Genomic DNA, 19021 nt, shown 5'->3' on the forward strand with positions numbered 1-19021 from the left:
ATTGAATATGAATGAAAAATGAATTTTGTTGTGGTTGTGAATCTTTCGTATTCTCATGTTTTGGCAAAGGCCACAGTGATATAGTAGACCTTGCTTTTTGTGAGGTTAATAAAAAATGTGAAGTTCATTAACTACTTTTGTACATCGAAGCATTCTTTTGAGTGCAATTTGAATATTTATGCATGCATGTATCTCTCCATCCCTAGACCAACCAAAATGGTATTGGAAGCTTTAAAAACCAATAATTTTTGCTTTGAGAAAATGTATTCACAGCAACATCAATTTTTTCACAAACCAAATTTTATTATCAGTTGGAAAAGCAAACTTTCTGCAACTAAAGTAGTCCGCTACAATGTCCAAGAGTACTAAGAACTAGCAAGTTAATGACAAATCACATAAGAAAGAGCCATCAGAATTATCAAGTCATAGAAATAATTTGAGCCAAATGTTTAACAAAAAACCATATTTCTCTTCAAAAAATTACACCTGAAACTACTAAACTAAATTAGATCCAAAATTTACAAGAGATGAAAAATCAGTAATTCGTGCCAAAAGAGGCGGTAGATCCCTTTCCAAGACCTTCACTTTCAAGCCAAATATGTCCCTCCATAAGATTTACAAACCTGATCACACCATGCAAAAGGAAAAAGCATTATAGCTACATTTACATATGAAAAAAGAATCTTTTTAAAGAACTTAGTTTTGACTCTGCAAATACTGGAATGCCAAAAACAGGCAGAGATTACTATTCAAGTTGATTGTATAACCTAACAAAGATAAACATGTAAGAACTAAAGAATAAAGTACCTTTTACAAATTGCAAGGCCAAGTGCCACCAGAATTTGTGGTTGCTTGTGATTGAGTTTGCGAGAATTTCGAAAAGAGCTTAGGAATATCTCGGGGGATCCTGAATCTTCCACCTACAATTGAAGAGAAAAGGTTAATGTACACAGTTAGCTTTTAACATAAAACAACTAAGCATCCTCAGACCAAAGGATTGCAATAGAATATTCAAAAAACGAACCTGTGCACGCAAATAAAAGTGATTATCACTTGGCACAAGAAAGAAGTCCTGTGCTCAAGAATCTCTTAAAGATTCTGATTTTGCAACAAAACCTGTGATTGAGATGCTACTCTCTCTAGAAAACTTCACAGCATTACCAGCAATATTTAGAATAGTTTGCATAAGGCGTTTTTCATCACCTACGGCATACACTGGCAAATCTTGTGCTAAAGTTAATGTAACCAACAACTTCTTGATGGATGCAACAGGCTTGATCAAGTTAAGGACTTGAGATGCGAAAAATTGACCTTACTACAACAAGCATCTAAAGAAATCCACGTATATCCTAACTTTAAAAAAAAAAAATCATGTATATCCTAATGTCACATGTCAATAAAAAAGAAATAATATTCGGCAGAAATTGATAGACCTACCTCCTTAAATACAGAATCAATGTCTCATTATTTCAAACAAATTTTCCATTTGGGGCCATCTGCTTCACTGAATCTGCATTGAGTGAAACCAAAGATCCACATAGAGAGACATGGCAACCTATCTTACATGATTGTATCATTGCTAATCAAATAACAGATATCAACTTGAGTTACAAATCAAGTCTCTTTTTCTGTACGTACACACTTCCTTAATGACTAATAATGTATTAATATACATGCACATAGATAATCAAGCTTTACTTCTAAGAGCTCATCATCACTGTCAAAGAGATTACAAATTAATTACCAAAAAACATTTCCACTAAAGAGAGTATTGTTCGTGGAACTGCTTCACGAACAGAAATGGCAACAGGCGAAAGCAAACCAAAACTCTAATAACTAATTATCCCAAAGCCTCTCATCCTCTGCTCAAACATGTCATGGTAAAAAATACACCTTCTCAATCAACAAGGTCTTCAGCACCTACAATGACCTCCCATATCTGAACTCTTCCCTGCATTGATAAAATTGCAGAATTGCAGACAACGGTCTATTAAAACAAAAAACAAAACAAAACAAAACAAAAAAGAAGAAAAAAAGTACCAATAAACAAAAAGCAATAATAAGTGCCAATTATTTTCATCATCCATTTAAAAACCAAAGAACTACAAATTGAATGGCTGGAACCTTTCACCATGCCACTTAAAAGGATAACATTACAACATCAAAGAAAATCCAGCAACTACAAAACTCATTCCAATATTTACAGCCACCAAACAAAATCCAAAAATCAAAAGGAATACAAATAACTCATTATCTGCACTTAAACAACCTGCTCTTTAAATCTATGATTCTTAGATACAAAATGAAAACACGGAATAAATCAAGAATGAGCAGTATATATCAACCTGCTCTCAATTTCTACTACACTACAGTTCAATGGCAAGTAATACTAACTCCAATCCTTTGGAATGCAATATAGACTTTCATTATGCTGCAAAACCCAATCCATCCCAACAGATTCATATGAGAAAAAAGCTCAGCCCATATTCTTTTTGCAGCAAAATCCCAGATCTGAGGAAACCACAAATCAGCCAAATCTCACCCAAAAAACAACTAAAAAAATGGAACATCATCACAAATCATAAATTATTATTACACTAGAAGATTCTGGGCATTCTTTCTTTCCAACTAAGCTATTCAAATGTTGACACATATATATATTTCCATGCCACTTAAAAGGATTACACTACAACATCAAAGAAAATCCAGCAACTACAAAACTCATTCCAATATTTATAGCCACCAAACAGAATCTGGAGAGAAAATCAAAAGGAATACAAATAACTCATTATCTGCACTTAAACAACCCATTATCTGCACTTAAACAGCCCAAATCTCACCCAAAAACAACTAAAAAAACCGGATCTGGAGAGAAAATCAAAAGGAATGATCAAAAAAAAAAAATCTAAGAAAACCTTACGGCGGATGGGCTCGTCGGCAGCTGCGGCGTTGGTGTTTCGGCTGGGGCTGCTCGTGGCGATCGGTGGTTGAGTTGTCGGAGCCGAATCGGAGTTGGAGAACGCACGGTGGTTCGGTTTTGGCCGGAGATGGAGAACGCACAGTGGAGTGGCGGGCTCGTGAGTGGTCGACGGTGGCTGGCTCGTGAGTGGTCGACGGTGGCGGGCTCACGGTGGGGTTGAGGAGAGGAGATGGAGAGAGAGAGAGAGAGAGAGGGAGGGAAAGATTTGGGGGGAAAATGGTTTGGGGAAGAAAAATGGGTATAGAAGACGGGGGGGTGGGTTTTCAAAAAAAAGATTTTTTATTTTTTATTTTTTTTTTTAAAAAAAAAACTATTAAAAGCAAAAGGCCCCTTCCACGTAGGAAAGGACCGGGCAAGCCGTCCCCTGCCTATCATTACTCTTATGCATGTGACAAGCATATATATACCACCAAAATTCTTTCATTTGATAAAATAATTAAACTGATCTAAAGTGTATGAGCACGTTTATTATTGTATTTTAGGTTTTTTTTTTTTTGTTTAAATAAAATGTTTTGCTGTAATTAATACAAATATTAAAAATAATTAATAATATTATTTTAAAAATACAAAATAAAATTTGGGTGTTGAATTTTAGAATTTAAAGAAGAATTCTTATTCTGTTTACGAATTTCGAGACAAAGAAAATATGTTTGGTTGATGAATAAAATTTAAATTCTTTTTGAAATTGTGTTTGGGTGTTAGATTTTTGAGATTGAAAAGTAGTGTTTTTTAATAGTAAAAAATGATTGAAAATTATTGGAAGTATGAAAAGTTGTGTATAATAATTGGTATTATGAAAAGTAGTGTGAAATGATTGAAATAATTATAATAATTAAAAAATGATTATTGATATTAAAATTTGGTATTTAATTATTTTATTCTTTAAATCTAAGATAATGTGATTTTTTTTTTTTATGGTGTTTAATTTAAATTGTGTTGCTTTTTGAAATTTAAGATGATACGTGTAAATTAAAAGCAAATTAATTATTTTTACTCGTTTACTATAAATTAATTATCTTCTTAATGTGTAAATTAAAAGCCGAAATTAATGACATTTAACTAAAATTAATTTGGGTAAGATAAATCTAAAACAAATTCATTTTATTAAAAGCCTAAATTCGAAAAGCGCGTCATTTTATTAACCGTGAAAATGGGGAGTAATAGGGTGTGAGCACTCGGACGATGTTCGAATCAAATCGATGGTACATATGAGAAATAATAAATAATATAAGCATTCAAAGGCTGTTAATCAATCTTACCATAAATACCGGGTATATATTTTACACCCAGCAAAGGCACTCAACCCGTACGCCTCGATCCGGTAAAAAGCTGAAGAGACACGCTGGTTTATAGGCACGTATTGGGTGTGAGCACTCAGACGAGAAACATCACAATATTGACGGTTCAGATGATAATTTTAACTTTAATATACGAATCTAAGGGCTAAAAATCACGCAAACTCTGAAACACGGTGTAAAATTGTACACCCGCCGGTGTTTTCAGCTTCATACGTCTGACAGTATTAATTTTATAGACTATAACTTGTTTTAACGAGACAAACGGGAGTGATTGGGTGTGGACACGTGAGAACAGTACAAATTAAATGGACGGCCCATATGAGATCTCATATACATTGTAATAAATGCTCATATTTACAAGACAGTTGTTACGAATTAGGCAGAGAACAAATTTTGGTTTTAGTCGCTGATTCCCAGAAAAAATTTTATACCATAGAATTAAAAAGTCTGAAAATGTGGGTCACATTGTCAACTCATATTCAACGCTGGTTTTGAGGTAATAATAGTGTGAGAATTCGTATGGATGAGTAGAATAGAAATTCAATCGGTATTTTACTCTGGTTGAATATGGGTTGAATGCGGGTTTTCGGGTTTTGAAAAAAAAAAAAAACGGAATAGAATTATGAGGCAACTCTATTGCCAAACGCTTATTAGGCAACGAATAGAATTCGGGTTTCTATCTCTGCATGTTTTTGAATGCTTTCATTTTTCAGTAGAAATTGTGGGCTTGTTTGCCAACGCCCACAGCAGAACGGGAGTAGTGGTAGTGGATCCCACGCGGTACAAGAGCAGTAAGGCCTTGCAGGTTTTATTGCAGAAGCCACGTGATTTTCTTCTTCTTTTGAGACAGCTGCAAACGGGCATAATAGTGAGGGTAAAATCGAGATTTTCACGTGAAGAATGAAGATGGTGGACGTGCCAAAAGCCCTATAAATATTTAAAACCACACGTCTTCACACAAAACTGAGAGCCCACAGAAAATCAAAAGCCTTAAATCACACTTCTTCACAGAAAACCAACCAGAAATCTAGCTTGTAGAAAGTTGGATGGAAATGGGGTTAATTAAGTTTTTGCTGGCCTTTTGCTTCATTAGTTTTCATTGTGTCTCCTCCTCCAACGACCACAAAGTCTATTTCATGCACGAGCTCAATCGAGCTCGTGCTGAGGTTGGTTTTCCTCCATTAATTTGGAACGTCAGCCTTGAAGCATATGCCAGAATTAATGCAAATAAACGGGTCTCAGACTGCAAGCTGGTGTATTTCCACGGGTCGTATGGAGAGTGCATTGCTAAATCATATGGTGGGGAAACAGCATAGACGCTGTGAGGTTGTGAATAGCCGAGAGGGTATTCTACAACCACAAGTCAAACAACTGCAGTAGTGAGTGTCGGTTCTATACCCAGGTGGTTTGGCGAAACACTAAATATCTTGGGTGTGCCACAATGGTTGGACCTTTGTCACTTGCAGTTTTTATCCCCCAGGAAATCAGAAGGGTTAGAGTCCCTACTAGAAGTTTGGATTGGATTTATGGGTCTGGTTTGATTTGGTTTGTGGTTTGATTTGATTTGACTCTTCTCTGAGTCTGGTTGTGTGTTAAACCCTCTTTTTATTAGGTTTTGAATTTGTAATTGCCGTTTATAGGTATCTGAACATATGTAATTTTCGGAATATTTTTCGGATCTATTGCCCGTTCATGGGTTTGTCTATTATTGGTAATGTAATAATTCAGTGCTATGACTATGGAAGGTTATTTGTTCCTCTCTGGCTTGAACCAGCAGAGGTTTTGTTCCTCACGGACCTGATCCGGTTGAGGAGTTTTGTGTTTGTTCTTTCTTTGGTTCTCTGACAAGAAGGCTCGTGTATCGTTTTGGCTTTGGGGATCGGCCGTCCTCCTCTCGTGTCTCTGGTGTTTTTTTTCCCTCAGACGTGGTCGTCGTTGCCATCCGGTCTGGCAGTCTCGAGCCGTGGCCTTGTTGCTCATCCCTACTCGGAGCGTGGCCTGCACGCGCAGGGAACTCTTTCCCTGGTTTGGCACGTGTGGTCCACGCTTTTACTTTTCAGGCCATGGTTTCGTGGAGGTTGGTGGATCACGGCGATGGGCTGTTGCAGGGGTCTTGAAGACACGCGCCGGTTCTCAGCTAACGGGCTCCTCTTCTCCGGCGATAACAGTGATTTTTTTTTTCTCTCTCTTCTGTTGGTGGTGTTTATTCCCTTGTTGTCTCCAGTTGTTTCAGAGTGTCTTGGTAATGCACAAATGTTTACTGGACTGATTTGTTGGCAGTGGTTAGTAGATCCGTCCTTTAATGTTGCCCATCGCCGTGACCCACCAACCTCCACGAAACCATGGCCTGAAAAGTAAAAGCGTGGACCACACGCGCCAAACCAGGGAAAGAGTTCCCCGCGCGTGCAGGCCACGCTCCGAGTAGGGATGAGCAACAAGGCCACGGCTCGAGACTGCCGGACCGGATGGCAACGACGACCACGTCTGAGGAAAAAAAAACCCCAGAGACACGAGAGGAGGAAGGTCGATCCCCAAAGCCAAAACGATACACGAGCCTTCCTATCAGAGAACCAAAGAAAGAACAAACACAAAACTCCTCAATCGGATCAGGTCCGTGAGGAACAAAACCTCCGCTGGTTCAAGCCAGAGAGGGACAAATAACCTTCCATAGTCATAGCACTGAATTATTACATTACCAATAATAGACAAACCCATGAACGGGCAATAGAACCGAAAAATATTCCGAAAATTACATATGTTCAGATACCTATAAACGGCAATTACAAATTCAAAACCTAATAAAAAGAGGGTTTAACACACAACCAGACTCAGAGAAGAGTCAGATCAAATCAAACCACAAACCAAATCAAACCAGGCCCATAAATCCAATCCAAACTTTTAGTAGGGACTCTAACCCTTCTGATTTCTTGGGGGATCAAAACTGCAAGTGACAAAGGTCCAACCATTGTGGCACACCCAAGATATTTAGTGTTTCGCCAAACCACCTGGGTATAGAACCGACACTCACTACTGCAGTTGTTTGACTTGTGGTTGTAGAATACGCTCTCGGCTATTCACAACCTCACAGCGTCTATGCTGTTTCACCATCATATGATTTAACAATGCACTCTCCGTACGGCCCGTGGAAATACACCAGCTTGCAGTCCGAGACCCGTTTATTTGCATTATTTCTGGCATATGATTCAAGGCTGACGTTCCAAATTAATGGAGGAACACCAACCTCAGCACGAGCTCGATTGAGCTCGTGCATGAAATAGACTTTGTAGTCGTTGGAGGAGGAGACACAATGAAAACTAATGAAGCAAAAGGCCAGCAAAAACTTAATTAACCCCATTTCCGTCCAACTTTCTACAAGCTAGATTTCTGGTTGGTTTTCTGTGAAGAAGTGTGATTTAAGGCTTTCGATTTGTGGGCTCTCAGTTTTGTGTGAAGACGTGTGGTTTTAAATATTTATAAGGCTTTTGGCACGTCCACCATCTTCATTCTTCACGTGAAAATCTCGATTTTGCCCTCACTATTATGCCCGTTGCAGCTGTCTCAAAAGAAGAAGAAAATCACGTGGCTTCTGCAATAAAACCTGCAAGGCCTTACTGCTCTTGTACCGCGTGGGACCCACTACCACTACTCCCGTTCTGCTATGGGCGTTGGCAAACAAGCCCACAATTTCTACTGAAAAATGAAAGCATTCAAAAACATGCAGAGATAGAAACCCGAATTCTATTCGTTGCCTAATAAGCGTTTGGCAATAGAGTTGCCTCATAATTCTATTCGGCTTTTTTTTTTTTCAAAACCCGAAAACCCGCATTCAACCCATATTCAATCCGAGTAAAATACCGAATTGAATTTCTATTCTACTCATCCACACGAATTCCCACACCATTATTACCTCAAAACCAGCGTTGAATATGAGTTGACAATGGGCCCCACATTTTCAGACTTTTTAATTCTATGGTATAAAATTTTTTCTGGGAACCAGCGACTAAAACCAAAATTTGTTCTCTGCCTAATTCGTAACAACTGTCTTGTAAATATGAGCATTTAATAGCCTTTGGATACATTACAATGTATATGAGATCTCATATGGGCCGTCCATTTAAGTCGTACTGTTCTCACGTGTCCTCACCCAATCACTCCCGTTTGTCTCATTTTTTTTTTTTTTTTTTTTTTTGAACACTGAATGAACTTCATTAACTGAAAAAGAACATTACAACTTAGAGACCAAGCAATCTCTAAGAGAAGCAGACGAGATGAACAAAGGCAAAACCTCAATCCAACAACAGGATAAATACATAGAGGCAGCCTTTCTAGCTAACAAATGGGCAACTACATTGGCTTCTCTACAACAGTGAGACCAATTACAAACAGAGAAGCAAGAAGCTCTTTGTTTAATTTCCAACAGAAAATGACCAACACGATCTTGCTGCCCATCTTCATTGCAAATCCCTTTAATGACCTGTAGGGAGTCCCCTTCACAAACAATATTAGTAAGACCCAACTCAAGGCAAAAATCAAGAGCAAAAAGAGTAGCCATGGCCTCAGCTAATAAAGAGTCAGCCAGCATATTCTGAGCACTACATTTAGCCCCCATAACAACACCTTCCTCATTCCTTATCACACAACCCAGGCCAATCACCCCCTCCTTTATATTTACTGAAGCATCCCAATTTACCTTCCAAAAGCCCATATCAGGAAGTTTCCACACTTTACCTCCAGTTAAGTCTTGACCAACAGGGGTCCTTAACACAGATTCCTTCCGGTTAAAAGTATTGAAATCATCAATCAGTCTAGAGGCTTCCTTAAAAACCACCATAGGAGCAGAAAACTGCTCCTAAAATATAAGTCGATTTCTTCTCAACCAAATTTTATGAAACACAGCCACTGCAAGGCTCAATAGCTCATCATTAAGTTTATCAAATAAATATGAAACAAGTTTAAACATATCGAAAAAACCAGAAGGACATTTCTGAAATAAAATAGGGCCACAACTCCAAACATCTTGAGCCCCTGGACAGTTCCATAAAGCATGGACAATAGACTCTTCTACTAAATTACAGCAAGGGCAAAGAGAGTTATCAACCACACTTTTTCTCAATAAATTCTGCCCGGAAGGTAAACAATTATGACAAGCTCTCCACATAAAAATTTTCAAATAATTAGGAGCTTTAATAGCCCAGACACACTTCCAGAAAACACTTCTAGTAGAACTGTATGAGCACTCCCCTTTCTTACTTTGCAACAGATCCCAACCCAAGTGATAAGCACTCCTAACTGAAAACACACCATTCGCAGTCCCATCCCAAATAATTTTGTCAGGAGGCAAAGAAGGGCACAAAGGGATATTCTTAATCCTATTGGCAATAAAAGCAGGAAAAGAACTGTCAATAAGAGAACCCTTCCACCCCTTAGTAGAAATATCAATAAGATCCGAGACCTTTGCATCAGGAGGTAAAACAGAGCCAAAAGAATACCACATTGGACCCATTTTTGGCAACCATCTATCACCCCATATATTAATAGAATTACCATTCCCAATTCTCCAAGTAATACCATGGGAAAGAAGGTCTCTTGCAGCTAAAAAACTTCTCCATATAAAAGAAGGTCTTTTTCCAAGAGCAGAGGCCAGAAAGGTTGAATTTGGGAAGTATTTAGCTTCAATAATCTGTGAAATCAGAGAATTCGGGTGTTGCATCAACCTCCAACATTGTTTTGCCAAAAGGGCTTTATTAAACAGCAACAAATCCCTAGAGCCAAGCCTTCCAGCAGATTTCGCTCTTCCCATCCTAACCCAACTCATCCAATGGATTTTTGACCCATTATTAAAGTGCCCCCACCAAAAGGACTGCATTAACTAATTCAGCTCCTTACAAAGACTGACAGGAAAAAGGAAGACACTCATAGCATAAGAGGGAATAGCCTGCACCACAGCCTTTAACAAAACTTCCTTACCCGCCAAAGTTAACAACTTAGACTTCCAATTATTCAATTTCCTAATAACTTTATCTTTGATCTCCTTAAAGGCCAGATTCCTATTTTTACCCACCAAGATAGGCAGACCCAAATAAGAGTCATAGTTGTTAGCCTCCCCAAGGCCAAAAGAAGCCGTAATCTCTTCTCTTCTAGACTGACAAGTGTTTCTAATGAAAAAAACAGCAGTCTTTGCCAAATTAATTCTCTAGCCAGAACCTCTTTCATAGGTCTCAATGAGATTCAACAGCATTCTCCATTCAACTCTATTAGCCTTACAAAAAACAAGGCTATCATCGGCAAAAAACAAATGAGTAATCTTAGAGTCCTAACAAATTCCAGATGGGTTGTGAAACAATGTGGTTTAAGGCACTAAAAGTAATGAAACAACGTCGTTTTTAATACATGCTCATTAATGCATGTAAACTACTGTATTTGTTGTGGAGGGAAAAAAAAAATACTCTGCAGAACCGGAAGTCATTTCTCTTTTTCACGCACGATAAATGCTTGGACCACCATGATAAGACTAAGGTTAATAATTATGCCTGCTCCAGTACTGTCCACACACCTACGGTATTTTTTTTGTTTTGTTTTTATCAAAATTAAACTTCATGTATTTTACAAGTCTGAATATGTGAGTTTTGCGGGGGTGTGTCATTTGACTCATTTACTCTCCTAATTACATGTTATTTATATTTGCTTTCACAAAACCCACAAGGCAATCCAGTCCTCCTTCCACCACCCAAGAATTTCAGTAATTTCACAAAAGAAGTCTAACTGATCATTTATTGTAAAAAAATGTGTTATTGCATAAGAGAGAAAACCGTGAGTAATACTGAACCTGAACATATTTGCAATCGTTTTTAACCCAGTTTTGAGTTTTGAGTTGAAATCCAAATCATCTAGCACAGCTTCACGTGCATTTAATGCCAACAGTAGTCAAGGCCTCGTAACTTATAGGTAGCGGTTGCTTTCATACGTGGCAATTGAAAAAGTGAAATATATAGCTTGCTAAAAAAGGAAAAAAACACAACAAAATGAAATGATGAATTTTACAGTAATAATGAGCTCATGCATGGCTATCTCCACGTTAAATGTAATCCAAGGGGTTGTTTGCCAAGGAACAATACATTACAGTTTATGTACTTTTTTTCTTTTTCTTTTTCTTTTTCATTTTTTTATACTTTTCACTACTAATCAACATCAAAACATTCTCACTTTTTTCACTTTTTTATATCACATCAATAATTTTTTATTACTATTCAAATAAAAAAATTCACTACAATACAAAACTTTTTCACTTTTTTTATACAAATTCTTTTTATTTTATATCACATCATCACTTTTTACTAATTTCAAAAACTAATAACCCACTACTCCGTTCTGTTCTGTTATGTAATGTCATTTGCCAAACAAGCCCCAAATTACAAACCGATTATTGATGAGTTTGGGAACCATTCACGTTTTTTTTTTTTTTTTTTTTTTCCTCCAAAAACTGGGTTTTTTAATCTAACCCAGTTTTAACCCGTAAATCTAACCTGAAAATTAATTAATTAATTTTTTTTAAAAAAAAACAAACCATTTTCTGAGTGGGTCTTACTTGGTCTGACACAGGTATACTCCATCAACACTCAAATAATAATAATTTACATTAAATAATTATTATTTATATATTTTTTATAATAAATAATTATTATTTTAATCATTATTTCACACTACTTTTCATAACACCGATCATTATTTACAACTTTTTATACTTCTAATCATTTCCTATCATTAAAAAATACTACTTTTCAATATAAAAAAATCCAACGCGCAAACACAATTTCAAAAATAATTTAAATTCTACTCATCACTCGAACACATTTTATTCGTCTCAAAATTTAAAAACCAAATAAAAAATTAATTATAATTTCAAGACTCTAACACTCAAACAGATCATTAATTAACCCAATTAATATTTGAAGTAAAACTAGATATGAAACACATGCTAAGAATATGTATGCGTTAACGATAAACAAACCACTGCTTGTAGCAATCCATCTACATAATAATAATGCTAAATAACAATCGACGGAAGCCTCAAGTATATATGTTGGGTTCTCATGCACGTGGGTCTACATTTCTATTTAAGGAAAGGAAATTGTGGACCCCACGGAGATCAATGTATGCACATGTTGAACTAGAAATGATATCTGGAAATGACCATATCACTATTTTTTTTTATTTTTTTTTTTTATCAGAAGACATAAAAAGTACGACGAAAGAAAAGGGATTGAGCCTATCTTCTTTGCTTTTTTGGCGCTGACAAAATAGCTTAGGCCTGTTTCGTAAGTGGTAAGTAATTGTGTTGTGAAATATTTGTGTGTTATATTGTAAGAAGTGATTGATGTGATATAAAATTTGAAAATGTTTTATAAAAAAGTGAAAAAAATTTGTTTTATAGTGAGTTTTTTTATTTGAATAGTAATAAAATATGATTGATGTGATATAAAAAATATAAAAAAGTTAAAATATTTTTTATTTGATTTTTTTGGCAGAAGTAAAAAGAAAAAGAGAAAGAATTGAAAGGAGGGAGACCCGTGAACAAATCAATTGTAACCAAAGCAAAAATTTGTGTTCCCATCGCCATTTCCCTTGGATTCTTAGTTCTTGGGGGCTTTCTCCTATGTCGACGCATGGTTAAGAAAACCCAATTTGAGTCAAGATTAGAAACAAAGAATGAGAACTTGTTCTCGATATGGAATTATGATGGACATATTGCATATGAAGACATCATTGAAACAACCGAGGACTTTGATACAAAATACTGTATTGGAATCGGTGGTTATGGCAACGTTTACAAAACAAAATTACATACTGAAAAAGTGATTGCCTTGAAGAAACTTCATCGATTGGAGGTTGAGAACCCAACTTTTCATATGAGTTTCAGAAACGAGGTAAAAGTGTTAACAGAGATTCGCTATCGAAACATTATAAAACTTTATGGGTTTTGTTTACATAAGCGATCCATGTTTTTGATTTACAACTACATGGAAAGGGGAAGCCTATTTTGTATCCTAAATAATGATGTTGAAGCGATAGAATTGGATTGGAGCAAGAGATTAAACATCATCAAAGGCATTGTCCACGCTTTATCCTACATGGGTTCTATTTACATAGGCGATGCATGTTTCTGGTTTACGAGTATATGGAAAGGGTTCCCTACTTTGAGAAGTGAAACATATTGAATCACCCTCAGGACAACTCCTGTTCTAACACGTGGAAAATTCTCCATTTCATCAAGACACTAACAAAACAATAATGACAAAAACCAATGGCACTTGTGTATGTTAAACGTGGTGCAATGATCAATAATGGGAAAGAGATCGCCCAACGCCAAAAGCTTGTATCCAAAAATAGCATAGTGTTTGTATGCTAAGACAGGTAAAAATTAAAAAAAGAAAAAAGAAAAGAAAGAGTACTCCTTGTAATTGGTTAATTTATATGGTAATAGATATATAGAAGAAGTTATTCAAATATGCGAAATATTTACTGTAGAATAAACAATATTCGTTAATTAGCCTTTATTGATACGTTTTGCCTAATATATCAACTCGTGCTAACCTTTTCCCCAAAACAAGCCTTCATTACAAAATCCCGTGAATTTCATTTCCCAAATTAAAACCGGCCGGCTGACGCCAAATGTGGTACCCCTCCATTACATAATAAATTCAACTCATCTCCATGTGATATTCATCATTTTTGCAAAATGTGTGTTGTCGTTTCATTTGACAGCAGAATTCTAAAATTCAATTATGTTCCAACGAACATCCGGATTCTGGCATGATCCCGGCCAGTTGGCAGGAAGCTGGCAAGATCCCGGCCATCCCGACCTTTCTGGCATAATCCCAACCAGATGGTTGGGATTCGACTAGGCACAGTATCACCAGAATCCGGTGATTGCGGCCGAACAATTCTCACATTCTCTATCGTTCTTTTCCAGTCAGCTAATCCCTGCCATTCATCATGATTACTGTCTCTTTCTCTCTTTAACCTTTTTTAAGATCTACTGGAATTAGAGAAATGCTAAATGCTACGGTAAAAAAGAAGAAGAAGAAGAAGAAACTGAGCAAAAGGAGGAAGCTTACATTTTGATAGAAGATGCAACATTGCCCAAGGAAGTGAACATTTATGAATTACCTTTTTCTTGATGTGAAAACACACCGACCTCAACGTAGATAATGTGAAAACAGATGGGTCACAGGCTACTACTGCACATTATTTACGCATGCCTCAACAAACTGGCCGGTTAATTAATTGAGCTTGCATGTAGGTACGAAAGAGAGAAGACTGAACAAGCTGAAAAAAGGAAATGCAGGGCAGCCTGACATAACTATTGGGTCACTGATTATGTATTGGCTTATGAGTAGGGGTGGGCAAAACCGTGCAAACCCGCACCGCCCCGCCCTTACCGATTTTTAGCTTTATATTTGCGGGCACGGTTTGGATTTTTGCCAAACCGTGCGGGCCGGGGTGGGGCGCGGGTTTAATATTTTTTTCAACACCGGATCCCTACCCCGCCCCGCACCACACCGCACCAACCTAAAACACCTAAAAATAGAAAACCCTAACCCCCATGTCCGAGGCCTTGGCTGTTCCTCAAGAGTCGCGCGACACACACCTCACTTCAAATGAAACGAGTCACCATTTCTTCATCTTCGTTAGGACTACTAGCTTTGGATTCTTTGGATTTGAGCACAACTGGAGGAGGACAACGGCTGAGATACGTTGAGACGGCGGCTGAAATTAGGGTTGCGATGAAAAATGTTGGTAAAAAATAATTAATTTGATATATAAGTTGGAAAAAAAAAATTAAAAAGCCATTGAAATGTTTTGAAATTAATGGAGGGAGAGTGCGGAATTCCTACTTTCATGAATAAAGAAAAGCATTCGTAAACGCACGGTGATAGAAGAACCTCCCTAAAATAAAGAGTCAGCTCACGAATAAAGCCAGATTCTAGCGGCTTATAAATGATAGTGCAAATCTTTACAGATTAGCCATTCCTTTGCTAATCTCACTGGTCCAGTCTCTCACCTGCACCTCCTAGACCTTCACCCACAATGCCCTCTACACTCATTGTCTGTACCACAACTAGTCACCTAGGAAAAACACCAGTGGTCCAAATAAAAACTGGGGGAAAAAAAAATGTAACACAGAAAGAAGCAACCAAATTAATAGGCAACAACCAAACCTTTGTTATAGCTGCAGTCAGTGTATTTTTCCCACGATCGACATGCCCAATGGTTCCCACATTCACGTGAGGTTTCCTGTCAGCAAAAATAAAAAATAAAAAACGCCAATATTAAGAAGGAAACAACACAGGAATCCGTACTGCATTTATAAACAACATTCTCCTTTCAGAGAGTGTTTTGGATTCTGTTTTGGTAAACAGAATCCAAAAGCAAAGAGAACGGGTACCCAATGATAAAATTGAAAGAGAGGCATAACCGAAATGGCACGGATCTATATAAACGACACAAAAAATTAACAAAAGCAAATTCTACGAAGAAAATGATACGAGATAAGGAGATAGGAGGAAACGTACCTCCGGGAAGATCCGATCAGAGCATAGATCTGAAAATCGGGTAGCGTCGGATCTGAACCTCTCTCTCGCTGGCTGTGCTGCAGAGCATTACAAGGAAGCAAAGTGCGAACCCTATTCTGCTCCCGTAACTGGAAGTTGTTCCCGTGGAGGTTTTGGTTGGAGGAGAAAGAGAAGGTTGAGGTTGAGGTTGAGAATAGAGTGGAGGAGAGGACTTTGAGGAGTGGGAGGAAGCGGAAGCATGAATGGATAATGGATTTCTGAAAAGAAATCCCCCCCCAAAAAAAAAAAAAAAAAAGTCTACAGTAGCACAGTGTTTCGGTGGAGGAGTTGGTAGATAAAATCGTGGTATGACCGGCGAGATTCACGGATGGAGATGGATTTGGTAGAAACATCGTCATCGGTATGGCTGGTTGAAATGGGTTTGCGTGGCGGAAGAATGAAGAAGAAGGAAAGAGGATGGAAGAAGGGTATAACCGTAAATCTATATATCAAAAAGACATAAATAACCCTGCTCTATTTAAGTCTAAAGAAGAAAGAATAAGAGTAAAATCGTAAAACCATACCATCAAACAAAAAACACTGTACAACTGAAAGACAAAAATAATCCTACCTGATTTATCTCTAAAGAACAAGCAAGCATAGCAAATCCGTGAATTTACATAAAATGACAAAAATAGCCCTGCCTGATTTAGGTCTAATGAAGGAAAGAGAAGGGTAAAATTGTAAAACCGCACCATCAAAGAAAAAATCACTGTGCTCACGTTCAAAGAAAATAACACTGTACAGGCTCTTTCTCACTTTTTATAATACTCTAAAGTATGGATATATCAATTTGAATAAAGATTGCTTGAATTCTAGAATTCTTTGTCCCGTAATTAATATTAGTATTTTGTTCTCATGTTTAATTTTGCTTAATCAGGGAATACAACGTTACATCTGCAAGAGATTTGGCAATTTATGTTGTGCTAACTCCGTTAATAGTAGCCTAAGCGTGATTTATATATATATATATATATATAATTATAAAACAGTATTTGCATTATTTATTTATGTTGTGCTAACTCCGTTAATAGTAGCCCAAGCGTGATTTATTAATATATATAATAATAATAATAAAACAGTATTTGCATTATTTATTTATGTTGTGCTAACTCCGTTAATAGTAACCCAAGCGTGATTTATTAATATATATATATATAAAATAATAAAACAGTATTTGCATTATTTATTTTTATTTTTTATTATTAAGTAATTTTGTATTTGCTTTCTATTTAATTCTATGAGGCAACCTTTTTTGTTCGGTATTTAATATGGGACTCCATCTGGATCCGGCTTAAGTGCTGTACTTAAAACTACAGCACAATCTGCTGTAAAAAAAATAAAAGGTCCAGATCTAATTTAAGTGAAACCGTGTCGTTTTGTGTCTGAGCTTCATATCAAGAAAATGTCTAACGGTTGACGCCGTAAGAAAAGAAAAGGCACTACCACAGAAACGGCTGAAACACAAAATCAACTTGCAGAGACTACAAACCTGGCTCCAAAAGAGAAACCACCCATGACAACAAAAGCCAATTGAAACAACTCAAGACTCACCTATCTACAAACAAAACAAAAAAACCACCACAGAAACAGAGAGTTAAACCAACAGCTCTTCAGCAATAGGCACAAATAAATATTTTCTTAATTTCTATGAAATCATCCTTTATTCAAAATTTTGGATCTGACTTCTCAAGAAATATTTTTCAAGAGTCGCTCTTTCAGATTTGGAAGTTGATCCATGTCTTAGCTCATTTATATTCCTCCAAATATTATAGACAGAGGAGCTCAAGGTCAACCTACAAAGATTAGCACGTAAATTCCTCTGCTTCAACAGTTCACCCCTAACCTGACAACATCATCCCAAATAACAAGGGGTTTAACAACTTTTCAAATATGGAAGCTTGAACTACATTCAAAAAACAAGAAGTTTGAAAAAAAAGTTACGAGATTGAGAAGCCCTCAAGCACCACCTGGTTTTGTTTACCTAAGAGAGAAAAGGACGGGAGTCACGAGAGCTTCGTCAGAGATCAGGCTCAGATTAGAGAGAGAAAGTTTGAGTGAGAGATTTTTATTTTCTTACGGCGTCAGACGTTTGCTTGATATGTTTTAGACTCAAAACGACACAGTTTGACTTAAATTCAATCTGAGCCTTTAATTTTATTACAGCAGATTGTGCTGTAGTTTAACTACAGCACCGAAGCCGGATCCCTCCATCTGAATAGGCATGCACAAAGATACGTGGGGAAGAAACTGGTACAGGGTCATCTAGTTCATGCTACAAGTGTGGTGAAGTTACATCAAGAGACTTTTAACAGAAAACACAATCATGCTTTAATCAGGCCACAACAAATATCTCAACCCAAAATCAGTAACCGGCCAAAATACACACATAATCAACAAACATTTCCAACAACTACAAATTAGCCCGTACACTGCCATCCACAGTAAATACACCAAAAATCATCCTATCATCAAAACATCACACGGTCAGCACACCATCCAACCTTAAATCCATAACACCCAATTTTATCTAAGCATCACAGCAACCACTCGGCCAATCAAGAACCCCAAACATATAATCATCCATAAAACAGCAATGTAAAACCAAACACAAGATTTACTCACTTTAAGGATTTTCCCCAGAAAATCCACTGAAAAACAGTGAGATCGGTCACAGGGGTGAATCGCCGTAAATCGCATCACCCTCCTGCGGAAATCGATCGGGAAATCCGGTCTCTCTCTCGGTTCGGTCTGGGTTGCACGGGTTCGATGGGTCGTCCGGGTTTCACACACACGGGTCACGGGTTCTCAGGTCTTCTCCAAGTCACGATCGGCTCCACCGGAAAATAGCACCCCTGACTCACCGGGGACGACCCAGCTCGCCCACAGGAAGATCGGCCGGAAATCGGGCCTCCGGCTCCACCGGCGCTGATCCACTGGAGAATCGGTCTCCATCTCTCTCAACTCTCCCGATCTCACTCCCTCTCAATCTCTCTCAATCTCTCGATCTCACTCTCTGATCTATCCCTCTCAATCTCTCTGTGTTCGGTCTGCTCGGCCGAGAAGAACAAAGAAGAAGAAATGAAGAACAAGAAAGAAAAGAAGAAGGAAAATAAGAAAGAAGGGAACCG

The 19021-nt window shown here is 37.4% G+C and overlaps 1 protein-coding gene across 3 annotated transcripts; it reads right to left on the reverse strand.

Annotated features, from left to right (window-relative positions):
- Positions 1 to 396: 396 nt before the first annotated feature.
- On the reverse strand, positions 397 to 19021 carry LOC133877942 (ethylene receptor 2-like). 3 transcript variants are annotated; one of them, XR_009901805.1, is made up of 6 exons: positions 18516 to 19021; positions 15852 to 16332; positions 15498 to 15573; positions 1438 to 1951; positions 808 to 920; positions 397 to 623 (listed from the first exon to the last, which is right to left on the reverse strand). XR_009901805.1 is itself a non-coding variant. In XM_062316404.1 (5 exons), the coding sequence occupies exons 2-5, from the start codon at positions 16247 to 16249 to the stop codon at positions 536 to 538; spliced, it is 675 nt and encodes a 224-aa protein (XP_062172388.1). In that variant the 5' UTR covers positions 16250 to 16332; positions 18516 to 19021; the 3' UTR covers positions 397 to 535. The 3 variants fall into 3 exon arrangements, 2 of the variants coding, with proteins under 2 accessions (XP_062172388.1, XP_062172396.1); XM_062316404.1 differs by lacking the exon at positions 1438 to 1951; XM_062316412.1 differs by lacking the exons at positions 1438 to 1951; positions 15498 to 15573; positions 15852 to 16332.

Source organism: Alnus glutinosa, chromosome 1 (genome assembly GCF_958979055.1).
Source record: "Alnus glutinosa chromosome 1, dhAlnGlut1.1, whole genome shotgun sequence".
Lineage (NCBI taxonomy): Eukaryota > Viridiplantae > Streptophyta > Magnoliopsida > Fagales > Betulaceae > Alnus > Alnus glutinosa.

Bases quoted from the DNA above. Each gene is read 5' to 3' on its own strand.
- LOC133877942 (XM_062316404.1), bottom strand. From the start codon at position 16,249: ATGACGATGTTTCTACCAAATCCATCTCCATCCGTGAATCTCGCCGGT. The intron at 15,574-15,851 runs GTACGTTTCCTC...TTTTGCTGACAG, and splicing joins CTGATCGGATCTTCCCGGAG to GAAACCTCACGTGAATGTGG. The intron at 624-807 runs GTACTTTATTCT...TGGTGTGATCAG, and splicing joins GGCCTTGCAATTTGTAAAAG to GTTTGTAAATCTTATGGAGG.